This window comes from Gymnoscopelus braueri, assembly GCF_963280865.1.
Source record: "Gymnoscopelus braueri genome assembly, chromosome: 8".
NCBI lineage: Eukaryota > Metazoa > Chordata > Actinopteri > Myctophiformes > Myctophidae > Gymnoscopelus > Gymnoscopelus braueri.
Genome location: NC_137609.1, coordinates 14445570 through 14466132, shown reverse-complemented (window position 1 = coordinate 14466132; position 20563 = coordinate 14445570). Strand labels below are relative to the sequence as shown.

The 20563-nt window shown below is 43.0% G+C and overlaps 2 protein-coding genes across 2 annotated transcripts in view; one reads left to right on the top strand and one right to left on the bottom strand.

Annotated features, from left to right (window-relative positions):
- Nucleotides 1-20563, top strand: part of LOC308090276 (transcription regulator protein BACH1-like) — a 221101-nt gene that overhangs the window by 40942 nt on the left and 159596 nt on the right. The gene's annotated exons all lie outside the window — the stretch shown is intronic.
- Nucleotides 1955-20563, bottom strand: part of grm5a (glutamate receptor, metabotropic 5a) — a gene marked incomplete at both ends in the record, with an annotated part of 33693 nt that continues 15084 nt past the window's right edge. The window contains 12 exons of the mRNA XM_080435958.1: nt 1955-2885; nt 5251-5429; nt 5973-6155; nt 7599-7724; nt 7891-8049; nt 8671-8857; nt 10339-10456; nt 12301-12427; nt 12879-13047; nt 13485-13609; nt 15422-15543; nt 16403-16638. Of these exons, the coding sequence (XP_080292084.1) occupies nt 1955-2885; nt 5251-5429; nt 5973-6155; nt 7599-7724; nt 7891-8049; nt 8671-8857; nt 10339-10456; nt 12301-12427; nt 12879-13047; nt 13485-13609; nt 15422-15543; nt 16403-16638 (2662 nt within the window). The remainder of the gene's footprint in view (nt 2886-5250; nt 5430-5972; nt 6156-7598; nt 7725-7890; nt 8050-8670; nt 8858-10338; nt 10457-12300; nt 12428-12878; nt 13048-13484; nt 13610-15421; nt 15544-16402; nt 16639-20563) is intronic.

The following is a 20563-nucleotide window of genomic DNA, read 5'->3' as shown; positions in this document are numbered from 1 at the left end:
TGATCTACAGTATGAACACAGCATTCAACTCACTGTTAGGCAAAGATTGTATTTCACATGAGATGCATGAATTTCTGGGTCGGAGGTGGTTCCTTTGCAATAAATGGCCGAATGCTCTGCTATTGCCTTCAGTGAAATCCTCTAATATCTTTTTGTCACTATTGGTGTACAGTGAGCACTATCAAGTCTTAAAATTTATGTTTACCCTCATATCATCACCATCAACATCTTTGTCATGTTTACCACCATCATCAGCTCAGTCATCTGTGTATTAAATAAATGCATGCCAATCACCTTATGTATAGAAAACGCACTTACTATAACTACAAATATATTTGCGAAAAGCGAAAGTCGTCTTCAAGTCAAGGAAAATAGAACACAACAATCAGTAATATAAATTAAGTCGAGTATTTTGGTCAAAAGCCATCCTGAGGTGGAAGGTCATTTTGGTCCACATTAATTGAAAGGTATAAATTTACATTCATCTACTGTAAATCACATCAAGAGAAAAGAAAAAAATAAGAGTCAACTTTCTTTTCTCGCATTGCATTGGCACAAGGAATAAGTCCAGTTCATTGGAGTGAGCGTTCAGGGTTCCTTCTCAGTCATTACGTTTCTCTCTCTCTCTCTCTCTCTCTCTCTCTCTCTCTCTCTCTCTCTCTCTCTTGAGCAAAAGGGAAGGTATTGGTTCACAATCCATTAAGAAAAATTAAAAAAGAAAAATGCTTCCGCTTATGCAATACAGTACTTCTGTGCAATTCTTCCTGGGATCATACACATTAGCTTTGCATGCATGTCATCATAATAACTTGAATGAAACTTGAAAATTAAAAGAGAGAAGAAAAGACAGAGAAAGAGCTGGACACCTCACCCTTAACCTTGTGATTCCAGGTGGAAAAGAGTGAGATTATCCTGATTTAAGTAATGCCTCTGAGGCCTGGACCGCCGGCGTAGCGGTCCAGACACCTAGGCTTAGTGTAGCTTGACAGTGCGTTGCGGGTTCGAGTCCCGATCCAGACAGCCTTTGCAGCATGTCTCTCACTATTTCCTGTCAGCCTACCGTCCTGTTAATAAAGCCCAAGAAATAAATCTTAAACAAAAGTAACAATGCCTCTGAGTGGCATGTTAAACCACTTGAACCCTAGCATCCCTATTCTGGGGAAATTCAGAAATAGCAGATCTCCAAGCTCACAATGCATCGCAATGCAACACACTGAGCTTGTAGAGCTGCTATTTTCAGTGAAGATATTTAGTGCAAGACCGTCGAACGGCAAAGTATAAAATAGGGCTTACGTGGTTAAAGTGGCACAGCTCGGACAACTTCACAGCAATACAAGAAAGCACATACATATCTATCAACGGCAATAGTAAAAGTAGAAGGGGGGATGCTTTCTGTTGTCGAGATAATAAAGTTTGTAAAATTTCAACTATCTCTTCTACTTGTACTTACATTCTAAAGTCTTCTTTTCTGAGTGGTTGTGTGGACCCTGATCCACAACAATAGAAAGACAAATGGGCTTAACACCGCCGGATTTGACATAAGGACAGAACAAAGGAGAATACTGAGCAGAAGAATGAATCAGTGATTGTCGCCCACGCTGTGAAATAGTGGCTTTTGTTCCATGTTCCATGTTTTCTCAGCGTATTATTTTCTTTTTTTAGAGAAACGTGTCAGTGCCCCTTTTAAAAAAGTTTTTAAATGCCCACATTGTGATCCCAGCCTGTTTTCAGCATTCAGTCTCTGAAGTCTACAGAAGCTGCAAGTGTGCAGATCCTCTGGTTGGTTCTGGCTGCCTCTGTGTCCCCTTGATGTGTGTTCAATTCATCCAGCCTCAGTCAATCTAATATCAAAAGGAGATTGAACGGGTGAGTGTGTGGCACAACCAGTCAGCGTGCTGCTGAACACTGAATCGTGATGTCCCAGACTCAACACGGTATGAGAGAAATAGGAAGTTCATAGCGAGGAGGAGCTCTGGCTGTAGTGTCTCAGCAGCTGGTTGTACTCAGCCTCTGAGTTTGGGGACAGGGAGGTGGGTGAGTTGCTGTTGGACCCCGAGGAAGAATCTCTAAACGGGGAGGGGGGTGTCAGAGCAACCAGCTCCTCCATATTCGCAGATTTCCTGCCGGCACTGCAGGCCCCACCCACATGTCCATAAATCACTCCTACTGGTCGATTCTCGCAGGAGGTGGAGACAGCTGCGGCCTCGGTATAACTGGTGACACTGTATGGAGGAACCTGCCTGCCTCTAGGCGGTACGTAGGGAGGCGGGCAGGCAATGCCACCTGCACCTGCACCTGCGGCCGTAGATGTGGGTCCGGGGGGAGAGCTAACAGTCGGTTCCCCTGATGTCAAGCCTGGCAGCATTATGGTGTTGAGCTCACTGATGTTGGCAGTGAAACGGTTAACCACACTGCTAATTTGGTCCATGATGGTGGCGTCTTGAGACTGGCTGCCAATCATCCCGACACCGATGTCAGCCACAGCCGCTGTGCCGGTATCCCCCACGCTCATTCCAACATCCACCATTTGGCTATTGTCAATATCCTTTCTGCTGACAACAAAACATCCAGTGCTCTCGGAGTGTTCCTGGAAGCCCCCTGCCTTCCCTCCATGTTGGCTAACAGTGGGCAGGGATGGTTGGGGCGGGGAGCCGGGTTGGTAGGTTCCGGCAGGGGGGTATGACTGAGCTTCCTGTGGCTCATCATAGCCCGCGGTGATACCCGTGTCAAGAGGCGAGTCGGCTCCTTCAGAGAAGGGCTTGATGATGGCAGTCTGGTTGGCTTCGACCTCCTCCTTGTTCTTGACATGAATGGAGATTCTCTTCCACAGCAGGTTGGGTCTGGGGCCGTCATTCTGCGCCCATGTCACCGATTTCCCATTGGAGCTACGAAACATGTGAGAGACAAGTGTGAAAGAATGTGTTCTGTGTCGGCTTTCTGAATCAGTGTCACTGTGCAATTCTGCATACCATCCATCTGCTGTAAATCAGAATATAACAACATATTCTGTCTAGTAGACATAAATATATAATAGTGGAATGTTTTATTATACTTGTGGAATAGTGCACATTTTATGATAAATGGTCTGATGGGTGATTCTGTGTATTTCTGTTCAGACATTACAATACACATTTAAGTACTTTAATGTATTAGGCCCAATACAAATACAGTGGTGTAAGATACTTACCATATTTATATACAGTATACTGTATATAAATGTAGTATAGTATAAATATAATGTTAGTGATAAAGCACAACAAGGTGTCCCGAGTTGAGTCAATTATTTTTCTTTATCAGGACAACTCAGAGTGCATTATACCATGGCTACTTACACCAAAGAAAAAAAAGAGACGGTGATTATATATTTTAAGTTCATAATCATAACTGAGAAACAAAATGGTAGTATAATCTTATTTTCTGTGGCCATGGTATAAGTCAAGTCAAGTTTTATCTTTATAGCCCATCCTTCTGCATTGGGCTTCAGGCTCCGATTATATTTGTTAGCCATCCTACTTCCCCATTCTATGCTTCTTTTAGCTACCTTACAATTTCACATCTCCCCGCCTCTCCTTTCTTTCTCTCCTGGAAAGAGAAATCCTTGGAGGCTGTGAGTCTCCTTTATGAACAGTCAACCCAGTTCTCGCCCTCATGAACAGCTTTTTATGGCTCACCAGGCAGCCTGAACTAAACACTCTGATTCAGCTTTCAAAGACATTAAGACAACGATATAGATCAATATGATGAGGTGATGATGACAGTTGTTAGAAAATATATCTCAGAGCTAAATGCAATGTTGTCTAGGCCTAAAATAACCCATGGCACATTAACATAGCGCTGGGAAGAAGCTGGCAAGAGAAAGACACAAAATTATTTCTGCGAAGTATATACAGAATGCTCTCATATACACTGAAAACCCACATCACCCTTTTCTTGTCACCTATTTTGATAGATGCAAGTTACTGTATACTATTCAGATATATGTATGTTCACATTATGTTTTGTTATTTAGATTAGTTTTTCGTAGACCACAAATGTTAAGAATGTTATTTATGTAGCATGTTATTTAGACAAATGCCAGGTCTGATGTTTATCTGGTATCCTAGTTTCTTTGATGCACTAAATTGTTTTATTTACACTCTATTTACATGGCCATTTAACCTTGATGGCACTAGGGTTCATGCCATTTGCTCTGATCTTTCACTTGTAAGTTCCTCTGGATAAGAGCATTATTAAATGCCCACATTTTTTATTGCAGTATAACAGTTCCAGTATTTGTGACTGTCTTAAGTTAACTAACGAACATCTTCAACAGCCAACAGCTTGTAAATGCATTCTGTGAATGCATTACTATTTTGAATATTCAGAAGTTACTGGCAAATTATGTCAGTCGTCTCTGTGTGACCTTATGCAAGATGAATGTCTTACCTTGTCACATGCCCATTGGCTAGCTATAAGCTCTGAAATGCCGATCTGGATGGTAATAAAACTGATAGGGGACATGGCAATTTACATTGATGTAGAAATGAACGATTAAAACAACATTCACGTTGGAACAAAGTGGAACAAACAAGGGACATGTATTTTCAGAATACAGCAACGAGGAACTGTAGCCATGACTACAGCAGAGACAGAGACAACAGCAGCCTGTCTGCTAGTTAGAGGTGTAGTGCGTCATGGGTAATGTACCCATACTGTACGGTTTGGTAAAAGTTCCCTTTGTAATGCACTGTGGGAATTTTTGCTTTGTTGTTATTTCATTCTAAATCCTAGCAGTTTTTTGAAAAAAAACTATGTTGCTATAACAGTGGTTCTCAAACTTTTTCATGTCAAGGACCCCCAAAAAACGCGGACCCCCATCTCAAAATATTTAGATCCAGGGACCCACAGAAGCAAATATTTGAGTCACAAATGTTCGCTTTAAAAATATATATATTCAAAGCACAATTTTTCACGATTTTTCAAAAATAGCAGATCTACAGGCTCGTAGCGCGGCACTGTTTTGAATAGCTAAAGAAATCTAAAATGACACAGATGCGTTCTTAATGGGTTAAAGGTGCTTGTCTCTGTGTGTGGTGCCTGTGTGTGTGTGTGTGTGTGTGTGTGTGTGTGTGTGTGTGTGTGTGTGTGTGTGTGTGTGTGTGTGTGTGTGTGTGTGTGTGTGTGTGTGTGTGCGCGCACACGTGCGTGCGTGTGTGCCTGCCTGTGTGCATACGTTTGTGTGTGAGAGAGGAAGGTGTACTGTAGCTGTACCTTGTTATGTTGTATTGCCCAGAGCCACGGCGTTTGAACAGGTTGACCAGGCTGCTGCTAGTGCGGTTGGCAGAAGCATTGGCCGCTTTCTTTGCATCGCCCACATGCATTCTCACCACAGTAGATGTAGTGAACGCACTGCGCACATTTTTCTCTGGCTTGATCAGCATGATGTACACCTGACCATGACAAACAATAATAAGCACAGCGTGAGCAGAGAGACGTGTAGCGAAGAATCATCTCAATTCATTTCAGTTTCACTCAGATTCTCAATCTCAATTTGCCGTTGACATTAAAGATTCAATCCATAACTTTTTAGGTGAATAAAACATTATTTACTTATGGTAGAGTATTTTAATACAACATCACTAACGACTGCAGCGGTGATAGTTTGTCTGACTGCTTTTCTCCTGTGTTAGGACAACTGTCGGTTAACAAGAGGCATTGCATAAAAGTCCATTTTGCTTCTGCTCAAACGAGCTGTGCCTTATAGCTCACAAGATTTGGCGCTTGCGTAGGGGACCCGGATTCGAATCCCAGATAATGAAAGCATTGCCGCTTTAAATTGAACAATTTGCGCCCTATCCTCTTTGCAATTCTATCCTACAAGGATGTATAGTACATATAACAGGGGCAATTCATTGCATTGTGACTCATAACCATGTTGAGCATGAATACTGGATGTATGCCTGTGCAGTATATCATCGTAGTCTTTAACATACCTTTGGAGTAAACATGCAGCAAAGTGCCACGGTAGCACTGAGGCTGACACTGAAGCACATGGTGATGATCTTGTAGTTGGAGCCAAAGTAGATAGGGACAAAAGCCAGCCAGATGATGCAGGTGGTGTACATGGTGAAGGCGATGTACTTGGTCTCGTTAAAGTTCGCAGGGACATTACGTGTCTGTGAGAATAGAAAAAGGATAAAGTTGTGGGTCTTGGTTAAGACGGTTAATATTACTGTATTTCCGCGTAACCATGTCTTTCACAGTTTTGTTTTTTAAAGATATTTTTGGGGGCTTTTCTGCCTTTATTTATAGTGTATAGTAAAGACGGACAGGAAATAGGGAGAGAGAGATGGGGAGAGACATGCAGCAAAGATCGTCGTCGACTCGAACCCACGATGTGCTGTCAGGCTATATTAGAGCCTAAGTGCCCGGGCCGCCAGGCCAACGGCCCGGGCTGTCTTTCACAGTTTTCATGCAGTCTGCCAAGTATGAGGTTCATTGAAGGACTCTATCCTTTGACATCTAATGGAGTTGTAATAACAAAAAGACACAGGCGAGACCGACAGTCCACTGACAAGGTGTTACAGTACACTGAAACATACATTCACTAACCAATAATACATTAGAGGCCATCTTATAGTGTATTGTGATTATATCACAGCTACGGGTGTTGTGGGCACAAGCAGCGTGCCTTAATTGCTTGTAGCTGTGGTATAATGCAATATAGCATGGCCTTGAGTGCATTATTGCTTTTTTTGAGTGTACACAGCTTTGTTGAATACAACATTTTGGATAAATACTTAGTCATCATAATAAGGGGCATAAATATTCATTAAAATCCAGCACCGAATCAAACTTAGCTTATGGGTCAAATATGACTGAAATTAGTCAATGACCCTGCAAATCAATCATGATTAAACTGGGAAAAACTGACTCACCAAGTGCCAGGGCATGGAGAAAATCAAATTTCAAATATAGGTACAGTAGGCTAATGAAGGAATAGTTCCCTTACTAACTTTAGACACTGATCCAGTAAACCTGTGCCACTGATGTGTTGCTCAGCCTCTGTTACCCTTGTCACAATCCCTCTGAGGTATATTTCACTCCATTGATGGAAGTTTGGAGTTGTGCAGATTTCAAATACATTTTCTGTGAGAAAAACTTGTTTCCCTCTTGAATTCCCTGATCAGATATCAGATAAGCAAAACTGGCAACAGAATTCTCTGTTAACATTAGAGTGTTGGATTGACGTAGTCCATGGTGTGAGCGAGCAACCCTCTGTTACAAGGCTCAGTTCGTTCACTTCTGCTCAATTCCGCAGCATCCCTAGTCTTCCACTCACCCTCAATTTTAACCAAAAACGTTATGCTGCTGAACAAAGCCTAGCGTAGCACTGGGTTATAGTTATTATACAACAGAGAACTTCAATGCGTTCCAGTAGGGAGCAGTTTGACCTAGTTATGAACGCAAATTTATACTTTGTCATTCAACACTTTTCACCCAACAAAATGTATGTGTTGTGTATGTATTGTAAATTTCAGTTGAAAATGGGTTAAAAAAGAAAATGTCAAGGGACATCTGTTTTAATTAGTCTTAAGCCATTCCGATTAATTAGGTACCTTGAAGGCGTAGAAGGTGCAGCTGAGGATAAGCAGGCTGATGTATCCCAGCGGTACCACCACCCCCAGGGTGGTCAGGTTACAGATCAGGTGTACCTCGCTGATGCTGGGGTGGTCATAGATCACCTACAGTAGGAGGAGAGGAGCGGATTGGGGGAGTTCGTTTAAAAAACAATCATTCATACAAAGTACATTCAATACATAGTACATAGACATTCACATTGATGGCATTTCTCCTCCTCCAGCAACCCCTCTCCATCCCACTCACGCACGCACGTCCTCACACACTCACCTGTGGTGGCTCTATGATGAAGAGGGCCACTATAATTCCCAGCTGCAGCAGAATGAGGAGGAAGACGATGATCAGCTGAGCGCAGGCAGACATGAAGCGAGGCTTCCTGGTGCAGATCTTCTTCTTACTGCCTGCCAGGATCCGTGCGATACGATTGGTCTGCATAAGAACGCCCCCAGATGCAGGAACATTTTGACTTATTAGGGAAATTCAAGGCAAATCTGAAGAGTTTTATTCTGAGGGAGGTTCCTCATCGACAAAATGCTAACAGTGTCAAACATATATTTTAGAGAAGTGAACTTTTTCATGTCAAGGACCCCCAAATGTATTTGGCCGCAGATATAATTTTGTGAACAATTCGTTTTCAAGCCCTGAAGTGCTACTGAATCAAACCATTCAACCAACCACTACCGACTATGGCGACTAAACACACAATGAAGTGCACATTTTGAGAAATCATCTTCAGCCGTGCACTACAGGCAAGATGTAACAAACTGACCACAGAAGATATACCTAGGCCCCCTGCCTTCAAAAACTATCATGTTTTACTAGGCTGCATACAGTACCAACCAGGACGCAGTGCAAAAGGAATAGATATGTCATTTGAATGGATATACTGTATTTATAATATTTCACCTAATGTCTGCTTTTCACCTTATACACTTTCAAACGGGGAGAGAAGCAGCAAAACATAGGGCTACAAAATAGTACAACAAATCATGTTGCATTAATTTAACTGGGATTAGAGTTAAGTGAACACTACGGAGGATATTGCTATACCTTGGTGACCAGGGCAGAGTAGCTCATGGCAGGAGACAAGCCTATTCCAAGCCTCTGGAGGTAGCAGAAGACAATGTTGGGCTTGGCAATAAGGCTGAAAGTGCACAGGTAGCTCAGGAAGATCCCAGCCAGGATGATGTAGCACAGCTCACGACTGGATGATTTGACCACTGGGGTGTCCCAGAATCTGTAACATGAATACAGCATGGTTTGATTGATTGATTCACAAAGGAACTATGGACAGTTTCTCGGCTTATCCACTTGAAACCCAGCATTAATATTCTGGGGGGAACATTATCGAAAAATAGCCGATCTACAAGCTCACAACACGTCGCATTGCGAGTTGCGACACGTTGTTAGCTTGTAGATCCGCTATTTTTGGCTAAGAGATTTGGTGTAGAGGGAAAAAAGTGGTCCAAGTGCAGAACCTACTCAGTTCCAATCTACTAAGTCCAGAGGGTCAATCAGTTTGGCACTTTGTTTGTGACATTTTTGTCTCCGCCAGGCCGAAAGGCATGGCGAGAGAGTATGTTTTCGCCCCTGTCCGTCCGTCCGTCCTGTCTGTGTGTGAACAGCTAATCTCAGGCACCGTTGGCCCGGTCGCTCCGAAACTGTGCACACACACTCCCTGGATGCCAATTCAGAACCTCTGCCCCAAATTTTTCACATGGGCCTGTTATAGCGCAACCAGGAGGCCGATTTGTGCAAAACCCTTTTACTCCTACAGATTTTATCCAAACGTCATGCAAATCGGTACACAGTATCTCTATAGTCATGTGATCAACACAGATCTGTCCGATTGTCCATATTCCATCCTCTAAGGTTAAGGTTGGCTTCCAAAATTTGCAGGATTGGTCCGTTTTGAACAAAATGCCTGAAATCATGAACGCAGCTTGCGCTTTCCGTGCAATTTCACACGCAAATTCCCATTAGGCCGAGGAAGAAATGCCAGCCTTTTCACATTGGCCTGTTATAGCGCCACCAGCAGGTCTAATTTAGCAAAACACATTTTTGGAACAAAATGCCTCAAATCATGAATGCAAGGTCCGATTGCCGTAAAAGGCCTAAGAATAAATGGCACCCTTTTCACATTGGCCTATTATAGCGCCACCAGGAGGCCACAATAACCTACCTAACCTGGCGGAGACCTGTGCTCCGAGGAGCACTTTTTCTAGTTCTACTACTGGATTGCCCTCTACTGAGGGTCATCCAATCGCTGTACACCCAAAGTGTAAAGAGTGAGAAGCTCAGCCCCTTTGCACAGAAAGGAGCCAGTTGAGGTGGTTCAGGCTTCTAGTAAGGAGGCCTACTGGGCCACTCCCCAGGGAGATTTTACAGGCTCGCCCAGCTGGGAAGAGGTCACGAGGCAGACTGAAACCCAGGTGTGGGGATTATATCTCCACACTGGCCTAGAATCTCCCAGTCAGAGCTGGCTAAAGTGGCCAGGGAAAGAGAAGTCTGGGGTTCTCCCGGATGGGTGGATGGATGGATGGATGATTGGACCTGGCCTTAGGTCTTGCGATGACATGTTAGTGGCATGGACATGAAGGGTTTAATTTGGTGTAATCAATGTGTTCAAGTGAACAGCATAATGTACTTAGCACGTCATTCCTAAGTGGAACAAAAACAAGTACAACAACCATGGCTAATGAAATTAAAAAGCGTTACTTGATAAAGATAGCTGTGACAAACAGGGTGGCCATGAGGCCCAGGCAGGCGAACACCACAGCTGCTATCGGTTCAGGATCCCCCCAACGGACATACTGCACTGTGATAGGCTCACAACCTGGGGGGTTTGAGAGAGATCATTAGATTGAAACATTTAAACATACACTGATCATTTATGTGAAATTGACATTTTATCTCCATCTGTGTCAGGAGTACACGTGCGTGCATGTGTGTGTGTGTGTGTGTGCGCACGAAATGTAGGCGAGAAGGTGGGTGGGTGATAACCCTTCCTAGACCCAGTACATTTTGTACAGTACATTATATATTCGTACAAGAACATGCAGTGTGAAGAACAGAATTAGCTGATCCGTCGGAAACTTACAACACTTCCCACACTGACAAAGTCAAAGAGCTGTGTATAGCACTATGTGTTACATACTGTAGATCAGGGCTACTCAACTTAAGATGGCTCAGGGGCCACTCAGCAAAATACCAAAAGTCCAAGGGGCCGCAAGCTAAAAATGACGGTCCTATTTTGGATTTTTTGATTTTGTAACACACACTACGCATTGTTATTGTTATAAGAAAATGTACATTTTGACATCATATTCTTTTCACTGTACCTGTTTATTTTGTGTGTATGTCCAGTGGCATCAGTTCAGCAAAAGCTAAGGTATGGCAAGGTTAGGGTTGTCAACTCCCAGAGATTGAAATAAGGGACACCTACCCTGGACGCGTGGCATAGCCACGCGGCCGGAAAAAAATGGGGGTCAAACCCCCCCAAAAAAAATAAATGCATAGAAACTATGCATTATACCTGTAACAATTGATGTTTGTTTTTGATTTGGAAATGTATATTTTTATCCTGTGCTTAAAAAAATAAAAAAATAAATAAAATAAAATTGGGGCCGCATGCGGCCCGTGGGCCGCGGGTTGAGTAGCGCTGCTGTAGATGCATGTACTATATAGAAGAAAGAGGCAGTCCCTGTTGGCATGTACACCACCATTGGGGGGGTTGTAATTTCAGAAAATATCTGGTAAGATCTGATACCTCTCTACTACCTCCCCGTGGGGCAGCAATGGCTCAGGAGGAGAGAGTTTTTCACAATGTCACAAGAGTTAGTTCAGTTCAGTCAGATATAAATGAACTAGTTCACGTTCATAGTTCACAATTTTAAATAAGCTCTCTTGCTTTTTAATTTTTTTTGCTCACCTGTTTGTGTGCAACCGTTCATCGTCTCTGCCAGGCCGAAGGCGTGGCCGAGACTATGATTTCACCCCTGTTAGTCCGTTCGTGAGTGTGTCTGTGTGTGTGTCCGACTGTGAATCGCTAATCTCCGGCACCGTTGGTCTGATCCACGTGAAACTGTGCACACACACTCCCTGGAGGCCAGAGCAGAACCTCTGCCCCAACTTTTTTTACATCTGCCTGTTATAGCGCCACCAGGAGGACGTTTTTTTTTTTTTTAATATTACGCCTACAGATTTTGTCCAAATATAACGCAAATCGGTACACATTATCTCTATAGTCATATGATCAAGACGGATCTGTCCGATTTTTCATATTACATCCTGATTGGCTAAGATTGGCATCTAAAGTTTGCAGGAGTGGCTCGTTTTGAACAAAATGCCTCAAATCATGCGTCCAATTGCCTTGAAACTTCACATTGGCCTGTTACAGCCCCACCAGGGGGCCAATTTTTTAGAATGACTTTCTATTGCTATTTTGTCCAAACATCCCGCAAATCACTCTATAGTCATGTCATCAAGACGGACCTGTCCGATGTTTCATACATCATCCTGATTGGCTATAAGATTGACTTCTAGTTTGTGCATATGATTTGCGTGAATAAAAATGTTAATCAATCAATCAACCAAAACTAGTTCAGACAGACAGACAGACAGACAGACAGACAGACAGACAGACAGACAGACAGACAGACAGACAGACAGACAGTTTACCTGTCAGGTCGTATGTAGGCCAGTAGCCCAGTTCACAAGCTTTACAGGTGTACTCATCAAACACGTACTCATTCTCCTTGCAGAGAGTGCAGGTCCAACAGCAACTCACCTCCCCTTTACGGATCACCTGTAAACATACAGGTCCAAACAGTAGCAGCATGATATGAAATATGTATGAACTGGGTCGTCCTAAAGAGTTCCTTCCTCCACATATAATAATACCCAATTATCATTATTTCGGAGGAAAGAGGACTGTGGAACTGCCTCCTTAATTTGAATCATACAGTTATGGAAAAATATAACATACTCCCTGCTAAAGTGGATGGCAACTTGCCCGGACCTAGGACAGAATGATTTGAAAGTATACCAGCAGTATATTTTGCAGTTAGAGGACCCTTTTGACCCTTTTTTTGGGGCTCATGGCTGTCGGGAGCCATGAGTATTAAGACCAAAAATCTACAGAGATACAGATTTTGCAGAATATACGACAAGCTGGTCTGAACTCTCATGTAAAGTGGTTCCTCTCTGTGTCCGGCTTAGTGTTGCTAGAGAGAGAGTATTCCCTACTCATACTGTACCTTAATCTCTGCTTTTTTACAGGGTGCTGAGCAGACTGACTGGATGATGTCAGTGCCATTGGCCCAGATTTCCTCATCGTCCATCCTCAGACCTCCCTGGTCCCAGCTCCCCACATGGACATAACTGTACTGATCTTCTCCCATATGCTTGAAGTTCATTATTTCATATCTGAAATACACATGCACAGACTTAAAGCGCCATCCTTCTTCTTTGTTCCTTTTCTTCAACGTTTTGATTCTTTCCTTCATTCTTTACACTTTTCTTCTCTTCCTTTCCTCCTTCCATATACAGCTCTCCTTCCTTTTTAATGTTTTCATTTAATTCTTCACGTCCTCCTACCATTCTTTGCTTTCTAGCGACCTCTTCTTCTTTCTTTCTTCTTTCCCTCCCTCCCTGTGGTGTACAGCAGTGGTTCTCAAAGTGTCTCTCCGGGTTCCATTAGGGGGTTCTAAATTGACCCTTACAGGCCTGTAATTCTGACAGTATACAAATGGAACCAAATGGACCCTAACAGGTCCATTTGGTTCCATTTGTATACTGTCAGAGTTAAGGGTGGTCCTTGAAAGTTTAACGTTTGAGAACCACCGGTGTACAGTATACTGTACCTGCCAGGTGAGTCTCCATTCTGGTCAAATTTGATGGTCTCTCCAGATACACCCGTGAAGTTGGTTTTCATCAGGAATTCCAGCAGCTTGCCTCCATCGATGGGACGCATGTCCTCACATAAACCCTGAGGACAGGAAGACAAAGAGCTCTGCCTGTAACCACATAGAGTAGTGGTTTTCAACCCTTTTCATATCAAGGTTCATTATTCATTCGGCATTTGAGCCACGGATTCATCACCATTTGATGAGATTTAGACTCTCAGACCCAAAAGTTATCGTTGGATACGATTTTGTCCACAATTCCATGCTGTATTGATGTGGAACCATAGGAGAGATGACAGGCAAACGTTGATCAAAATACCAATTATTTAATTAAGTAAGTCTGACATGCCCAGAATATGGATAAGTTAGTTTGTTTTGTCAACACTTTGAGAATATGTCCCTTTTGTCTTACGACAAAGTACAAATTAGCCTTAAATGTCAGTGAGCTCGGCAGGGAAATCCAAACCACTTCAAGTGTGGAAAAACGCCAATGGAACTGTCGTTCAGTCAGTTCTCATGGATGGAAAGGTGTTTTATTGCTGTGCACGACCTCACGTGCAACTGGAAAAGCCCCTGGAAGTTGAGGCCACATTTCTCCCCCTTTTCACAGTGGCCGTTTTGACAGGTAAACACAGCTGGTGTGCTTCATTTAAATGTTCCAGCATGAACATAATTATGTACAATTACCCCACAGAAACACCTAAATGGAACGCACCCACAATTAACATTATTATTATTCAAATTTCAAAATGTTTTAAGACAAGACATACAAACAAATAGTACAGGAAGACCAAAAAAATTGACAAAAAGACAAATAAGGCAAAGAACTAACAGAAACATACAGTAACAGAAACATGTTTACAGGATTTAAGATACAATAGAGAGGATGCAACCAACAATCACAAGAGATCTGGCCCGCTATCTAAATAGTCCAACCATTTCCCCCATCTTTATTCACCCAACTCCTTTTGGAGTCTCAAAGAATAGGTCATCTGCTTTAGGAGATGCAACTGCCTCACAATACTGACAAAATAGCCCTATAGTAGGGCAATTTCTCTGCAACCACTTCTTTGTGATAGATTTTTTGCTTGCTGCAAGTAGGATCTTAAGCAAATAGGAAACTCAGTCCATCCAGGGTTTGTCCAAGATACAGGGATTCAAATGTTTTTATATTATGATATTGCTACTTTTACTTAAGTAAAATATAGTATGAGTACTTCTTTCTTGTCCCACAATTAACATTATTAACCACATGAACCCTATCCCTGGTTATAATAGGCCAACATTCTGCAATAATAGCAGAGCTATAGATCACCATTTTCATCTAAGAGATTTGGTGTAGAGGGGGGGGGGGGGAGGGACCAAGTATACTGTAGATATATTGGGTTAAAGTGGTTTTTAACGTCAGCTGTGTTTACCTGTTAAAATGGTTGCAGGCTGAAAACCCACCTCTTCAGGAAACACTACCCTTCCTCTCTGCCTGACCTACTTGTTGTTAACTAGTTGTACGAATGCTTGTTTTCTATTGCTGTATTGTTTATTGGATTATTGGATTGTCTATTGGATCTTGTTTAGTCGATACACTTATTTGTTTTAGCTCATGCTCATTTGATTTAGCTATTTTGTCTCATCTGTTTAAGGAAATAGGTAGCTGATATATTGCACTTTTACCTTAGCGCTAGGTATACTCTTGGTTGCTTGTTTTTGCAGAAAATGCACTAAAGACTTCTGGTGATTAGTAGTTTTCGTTCCCTACCTATGTTGAATACACTTATTGTAAGTCGCTTTGGATAAAAGCGTCTGCTAAATGACTGTAATGTAATGTTGCAGTGAAAAGAGTCCATTTTGACATTACGTCAAAACTACCACAGCATATGAACCACACTTTGGCTTACCTGATGCCCTGGACAGAGAGTTTGCTGCATGGCATGCAATCCAAAAGCCATGGAATAGATAGCGTTGATGACAAATCCCATCTTGGTATCTTGGGCGTACTGATGGCGCAGAGACTCACTCCCTGTGGACAATAGAACCACTCAGTTAAGAGACGCCTACTCACTGTTACCTCCGTTCAAAAGCTCCTCCGAGAACAGCCGCTTATAGCAACAACTAGGCGTTTCGTTCAAAGGTGAGATTTGTCACAGCAAAAAATAAGTGACATGCTTGTAGAGTGATTGGTAGCCTACTGCGCTTCAATTGTTTATGGCACAACTTTAAAGATTGTACATAACGTCATCCATAGTTGATGAAGTAATAACACTTTTACTGACTAGATCTCTACAGATAAAAAACCCACAAAAAGTGAAACGTTTCAATTCAAAACATGTTCAATCAATTAAGCAAGAAAGGAGCCCTCACATCAATCAATCAATCAATCAATCAATCAGTAATAATATAAAATAAATTAATCACTGTTCATTACAGTGTTCAATAGTCAATGTTCAATAGTTTTAAAAAAAATCATCAAGATTATTACAGTTTCCCTTAAGATGTTACAATTATTAAAAGTACAAAGTTCAAGATAATTAATAACTTCAATCATATCCAGCAGTGAGCCTTTAACTGTCAGAATACACATCTCATTTTCCCATAGACAATCCCATCGTAAAAGTAAAAAGAAATTAGTATAAAAATGTGTAAATAGAAAAGAACAAGCCCACCAATCTGTGTAAAGCTGAACATGATGAAGTTTGAACGATATTTCTAGTACAAAGTATGTGGAAGTAATTAGATGCCGAAAACAGTGGCAAAATAAATGAATAAATGAATATAAAGTGGGAAGAACTAGTGCAGAGAGCCAACAACAATAACGCTGTGACCCAGGGGTGACGTCAGGACTTGTGAACTGTATGAAGGTATCTTATCTCATTACTAACAGGTGCAGGTGCGGTTGTACTTGCTGCTCTCCAGGGGGTGGTCCCTCAACCTGCACTGGAAGCGATGCTGCCAGAACTCTGGGAACCACGGGTTCCTCAGGTTGGCGTCTGGCTTCAGGTTGAGGTAATAGTCGTCGAACCACGTCACGTACGCCGACTTCAGCTTGATGGTGATGCCACCTGCAGCCTCCTTCTGGTAGCCATCGGTCACATCGTACCGGTCAGCCCAGCCATCACTAGAGAGAGCACAGTGGTGTAAAGTAACTAATTACATTTACTCAAGAATACTTGAGTAAATGTAGACTTGAGTACTTATACATAGGCGATCTACAAGCTCACAATCATGCGACGAGTTGTGAGCTTGTAGATCTGCTATTTCAAAACATTTTAGTTCTTTTACTTTTGGTACTTTAAGTATATTTTGATGCCAATACTTTTGTACTTTTACTCAAGTAACATTTTGAACACTTTTACTTGAAGCCTTTTACTTGATACAGAGTATTTTATATTGTGGTATTGCTACTTTTACTTAAGTAAAATATCTGAGTACTTCTTCCACCACTGAGAGAGCAGATGGAAGCAGAGGAAAGAAAGGTACAGCAGAAATGGATAGTGGAAGTCCACCTTCATTCACTGTAAACTATTCATCTTGGATATGAAGCGCATACGGTTGACTTCTACATCTATCTATTATTACATTGGAGAGAAGTCCGTCCACATTTTTCCTGTGTCATTGTTTCGCACTAAACACAACAACAACATATCACATGTCACTAACAACACAAGCCACAACGTGCGCAATTAATTTACGGGTGGCGTAGGCTACTTTTCATTGCTCACCACACATTTGCCTCCTCGGAGCATAATTAATTGCGGCCAGCACAAACTCACAACATTACGGGTCGACCATGTTATTCCCTAGCGTCAGCACCGACCACCGCCGAGCGCAACCGAAACACCGCGAGCCGGACAACATTACGGGTACACCATTTTGTTCCCTTTAGCGTGAGCACCGACCACCGCCGAGCGAAACCGAAAGCAACACCACGCAGTCACTATTGAAATCTCCCCACAACAACAACACACGCGACGCGACCACTTCGCTTCAACCCCCGCCGTTGCTTTCACTTTGCTCATGTCTCTCTATCACACCACACTCACGCTAATATGTCATGCACATCCCACACAAAACATTAAAACACGCCAGTGTCTCAACGCAGCCGCTCGGCAGTCTGGGTTGCCACGTTGGGGGCAGACAAGCAGACAGGTCAGTGTTGCCAGATGTGCGCCAGAAACAAGCAACCACCTTCATGAAAAAAAAAAACCCAGCCGAAGGGGTCCGCGATGTTTCACGGGGGTCGGCGATGTTTCGCAGGGGTCCCAAGACTCCCAGGGGGTCCGCAGACCCCCAGGGGGTCCCCCATGTATTTTTATTATTTTTATTATTTATTTATTTTTACTTTTTGGGGACATTTTTATCCCACGATTTTGGTACCCCAAAATAAGCGAGGCCTCGCTAGAGCCCCGTGCGCGGCTAGCGGACCGGGCACCCGTAGTTGGTTACAATAGCAGATCTAGAAGGATACTCCAAAGACTCTTTTAATATTTTTATATTTTAGTCTTTCTTCAGTGAAAAACAAATGACCTACATTTACAGGCACAGGCATACTGTAGGCGTGAATCTCACAAACATACTGTCTTAAGAAAATGTGCCAAATATTGCAGTCCCACAAAACACACTCACAAGCAAAGAAAACATTGTGTAATGTTGGCTTTTAAAAATACATTCCGCTAACTTGACTATCCCCAGAGTAACCACTGTAAAGACAGAAATACCCATCCACACAATGACACAGTGATGTTCCTCAAATGTCAATGTCAATTGTGAACCATGTCAAAAATCAGGAAACACATTATAATGGTGAGGCTGTAAGGAGCCAAGCACTGCAGTACAACACGAGCCATCGTCTGTTTTTAAGCTTTTAAGTGCCTCTTCCGCCCACAACTGAAATAATGTTTGATAACTAGTGCTATTTCTCTGACTCTAAAATCCCTCTCTATCACGAGAGATCTCACAGCAGATGGTACAAGAGCTGTGCCTCTCATTCCGAAAAGGAAAAAATTGTTACAATAATTGTAGAAAACAGGCAATCTTTAGATTTACAAGTAAATGTGAATAGTTAGTAAAACATCAACTGATGCACAAACTTGGACATATCATCAGTGTTGTTACCTGGAGTCACTGGGTGTTTCGGGTCTTGCAACAGACAACCTCCTCCAGGCGACCCGACTGAGGCTGATCAGACCCCGGCCTGTGTCCAAGTGGCATGCATGCTACTGCCCCCATTGTCTCTTGGGGGTAGTTAGAGACAGTGCTAATTAGGGGTTAGGGCTAGCCTGGCACTAGCCAGACCGACAACGCGGATCCACTCACACATGGCATGTGTGAATGGAATACGTGAATCCACGCCATCAGTGCGGCCGCTGCCAGGCCAGGTTAGTTTAGATGTTGCAGCTGGTGTTGGCGACACTATGAGGCACTGTGGGTTGCCTCCAGGCCTGGCTCCTCCTTCGTCTGACCAGAAGTAGCTGCTGGGCACAAACATCCCATTCCGCCTTCATGGATTAAACCCTCCATGCAGGTTTCACCGCAGCCTATAGCTTTTGGTTCTTCCTCACGGAAGAAGTGGTTTGGGCTGCCAACCCTCTCCACCCCGGGTCGGCGTCTCTCCGGCCGTCCTCTGTCTCTCCAGATGTCACCACACTCTTTGTGGTCGTCACCCAGTCTGTTCCTGGTTGTCACTGGTACTCCCACTCCCAGAGTTTTCAGTTAATAAAACATCAACTGATGCACAAACTTGGACACATCATCAGTGTTGTTTCCTGGAGTCACTGGGTGTTTCGGGTCTTGCAACAGACACCCTCCTCCAAGGCGACCCGACCGAGGCTGATCAGACCTCGGCCTGTGTCCAAGTGGCATGCTACTGCCCCCACTGTCTCTTGGGGGTAGTTAGAGACATAGATATATCCCTGTGGGGTGGTAAGTATTTCCCAGATTTATCTATAGATACCCCATGGTGATAGTAAATGTATTTTTTTAACTGCTTTACCACACAACATCAATGTAACTTTGATTAAAAAAAACAATACCTTCTTTCTCCTGCAGCTGGGTCCATGCTACAGTACCCTGGTGTGAAAAGTAACTTCACTTAACACCTTTACCGCCGGGCCCGTAGTTCTACGGGCCGTTAAATCCAACGGTTAAGCGCCGAGCCCGTAGCCCTACGGGCTGCGGTCTTTTCGCGCATGCGCGGTCCGGGTGCACTTTCGGAATTTTTTTGATCCACTTCCGTTTCCGGTTTGATGACAGGAAATAGAATTATTTGGGATCCGGTTTCGACGATCACGCCCGCTCCCATTCTACAGACGAAACTGAAACTCAATTCTCTTCCTGTAGTTTTTTCTCCTCGCATTTCACTGTTTAACGTAATCCGCTCTAACTACAGTCATGGAAGTCCGTTTGACACGCGGTCTTCACTGGGAGATACAGGGAGATCTCGCGGATGTAAACAGACCGTTCACGGCTCAATCTTAAGGATTTTAACAAGATCTATGGCGACATGAAAAAAACAAAAAAACAACAAAAACACCTTGGCACTGGTGAGTACATTATGAGATTAACCTCTGGCGGTGGATTTAAAAGCTACTAGATTTGGAAAATAGTTTAACTATCACCCTCTACTGTAAACTCTGCCACTCCCAACACTGCACTCCTGCAAACAAATCCCTAACCTCTAACCCTAATGCCCAATTTTTGATTGGGTAAAAAAAATCTACAAGCTCACAACGTGCTGCAGTGCGATGCATTCTGATCTTGTACATCAGCTGTTTTAGGTACGCAACATGGTGCAGGCTTTATGCGTAAACCAGATAAATTCATCTATGCTATGTCCAAAATCACTCACTATTTGATTTTGGACACAGCATAAGTGGATCTATAGACCTGCTGACACACACACACACACACACACACACACACACACACACACACACACACACACACACACACACACACACACACACACACACACACACACACACACACACACACACACACACACACACACACACACACACACACACACACACACACACAAAAAG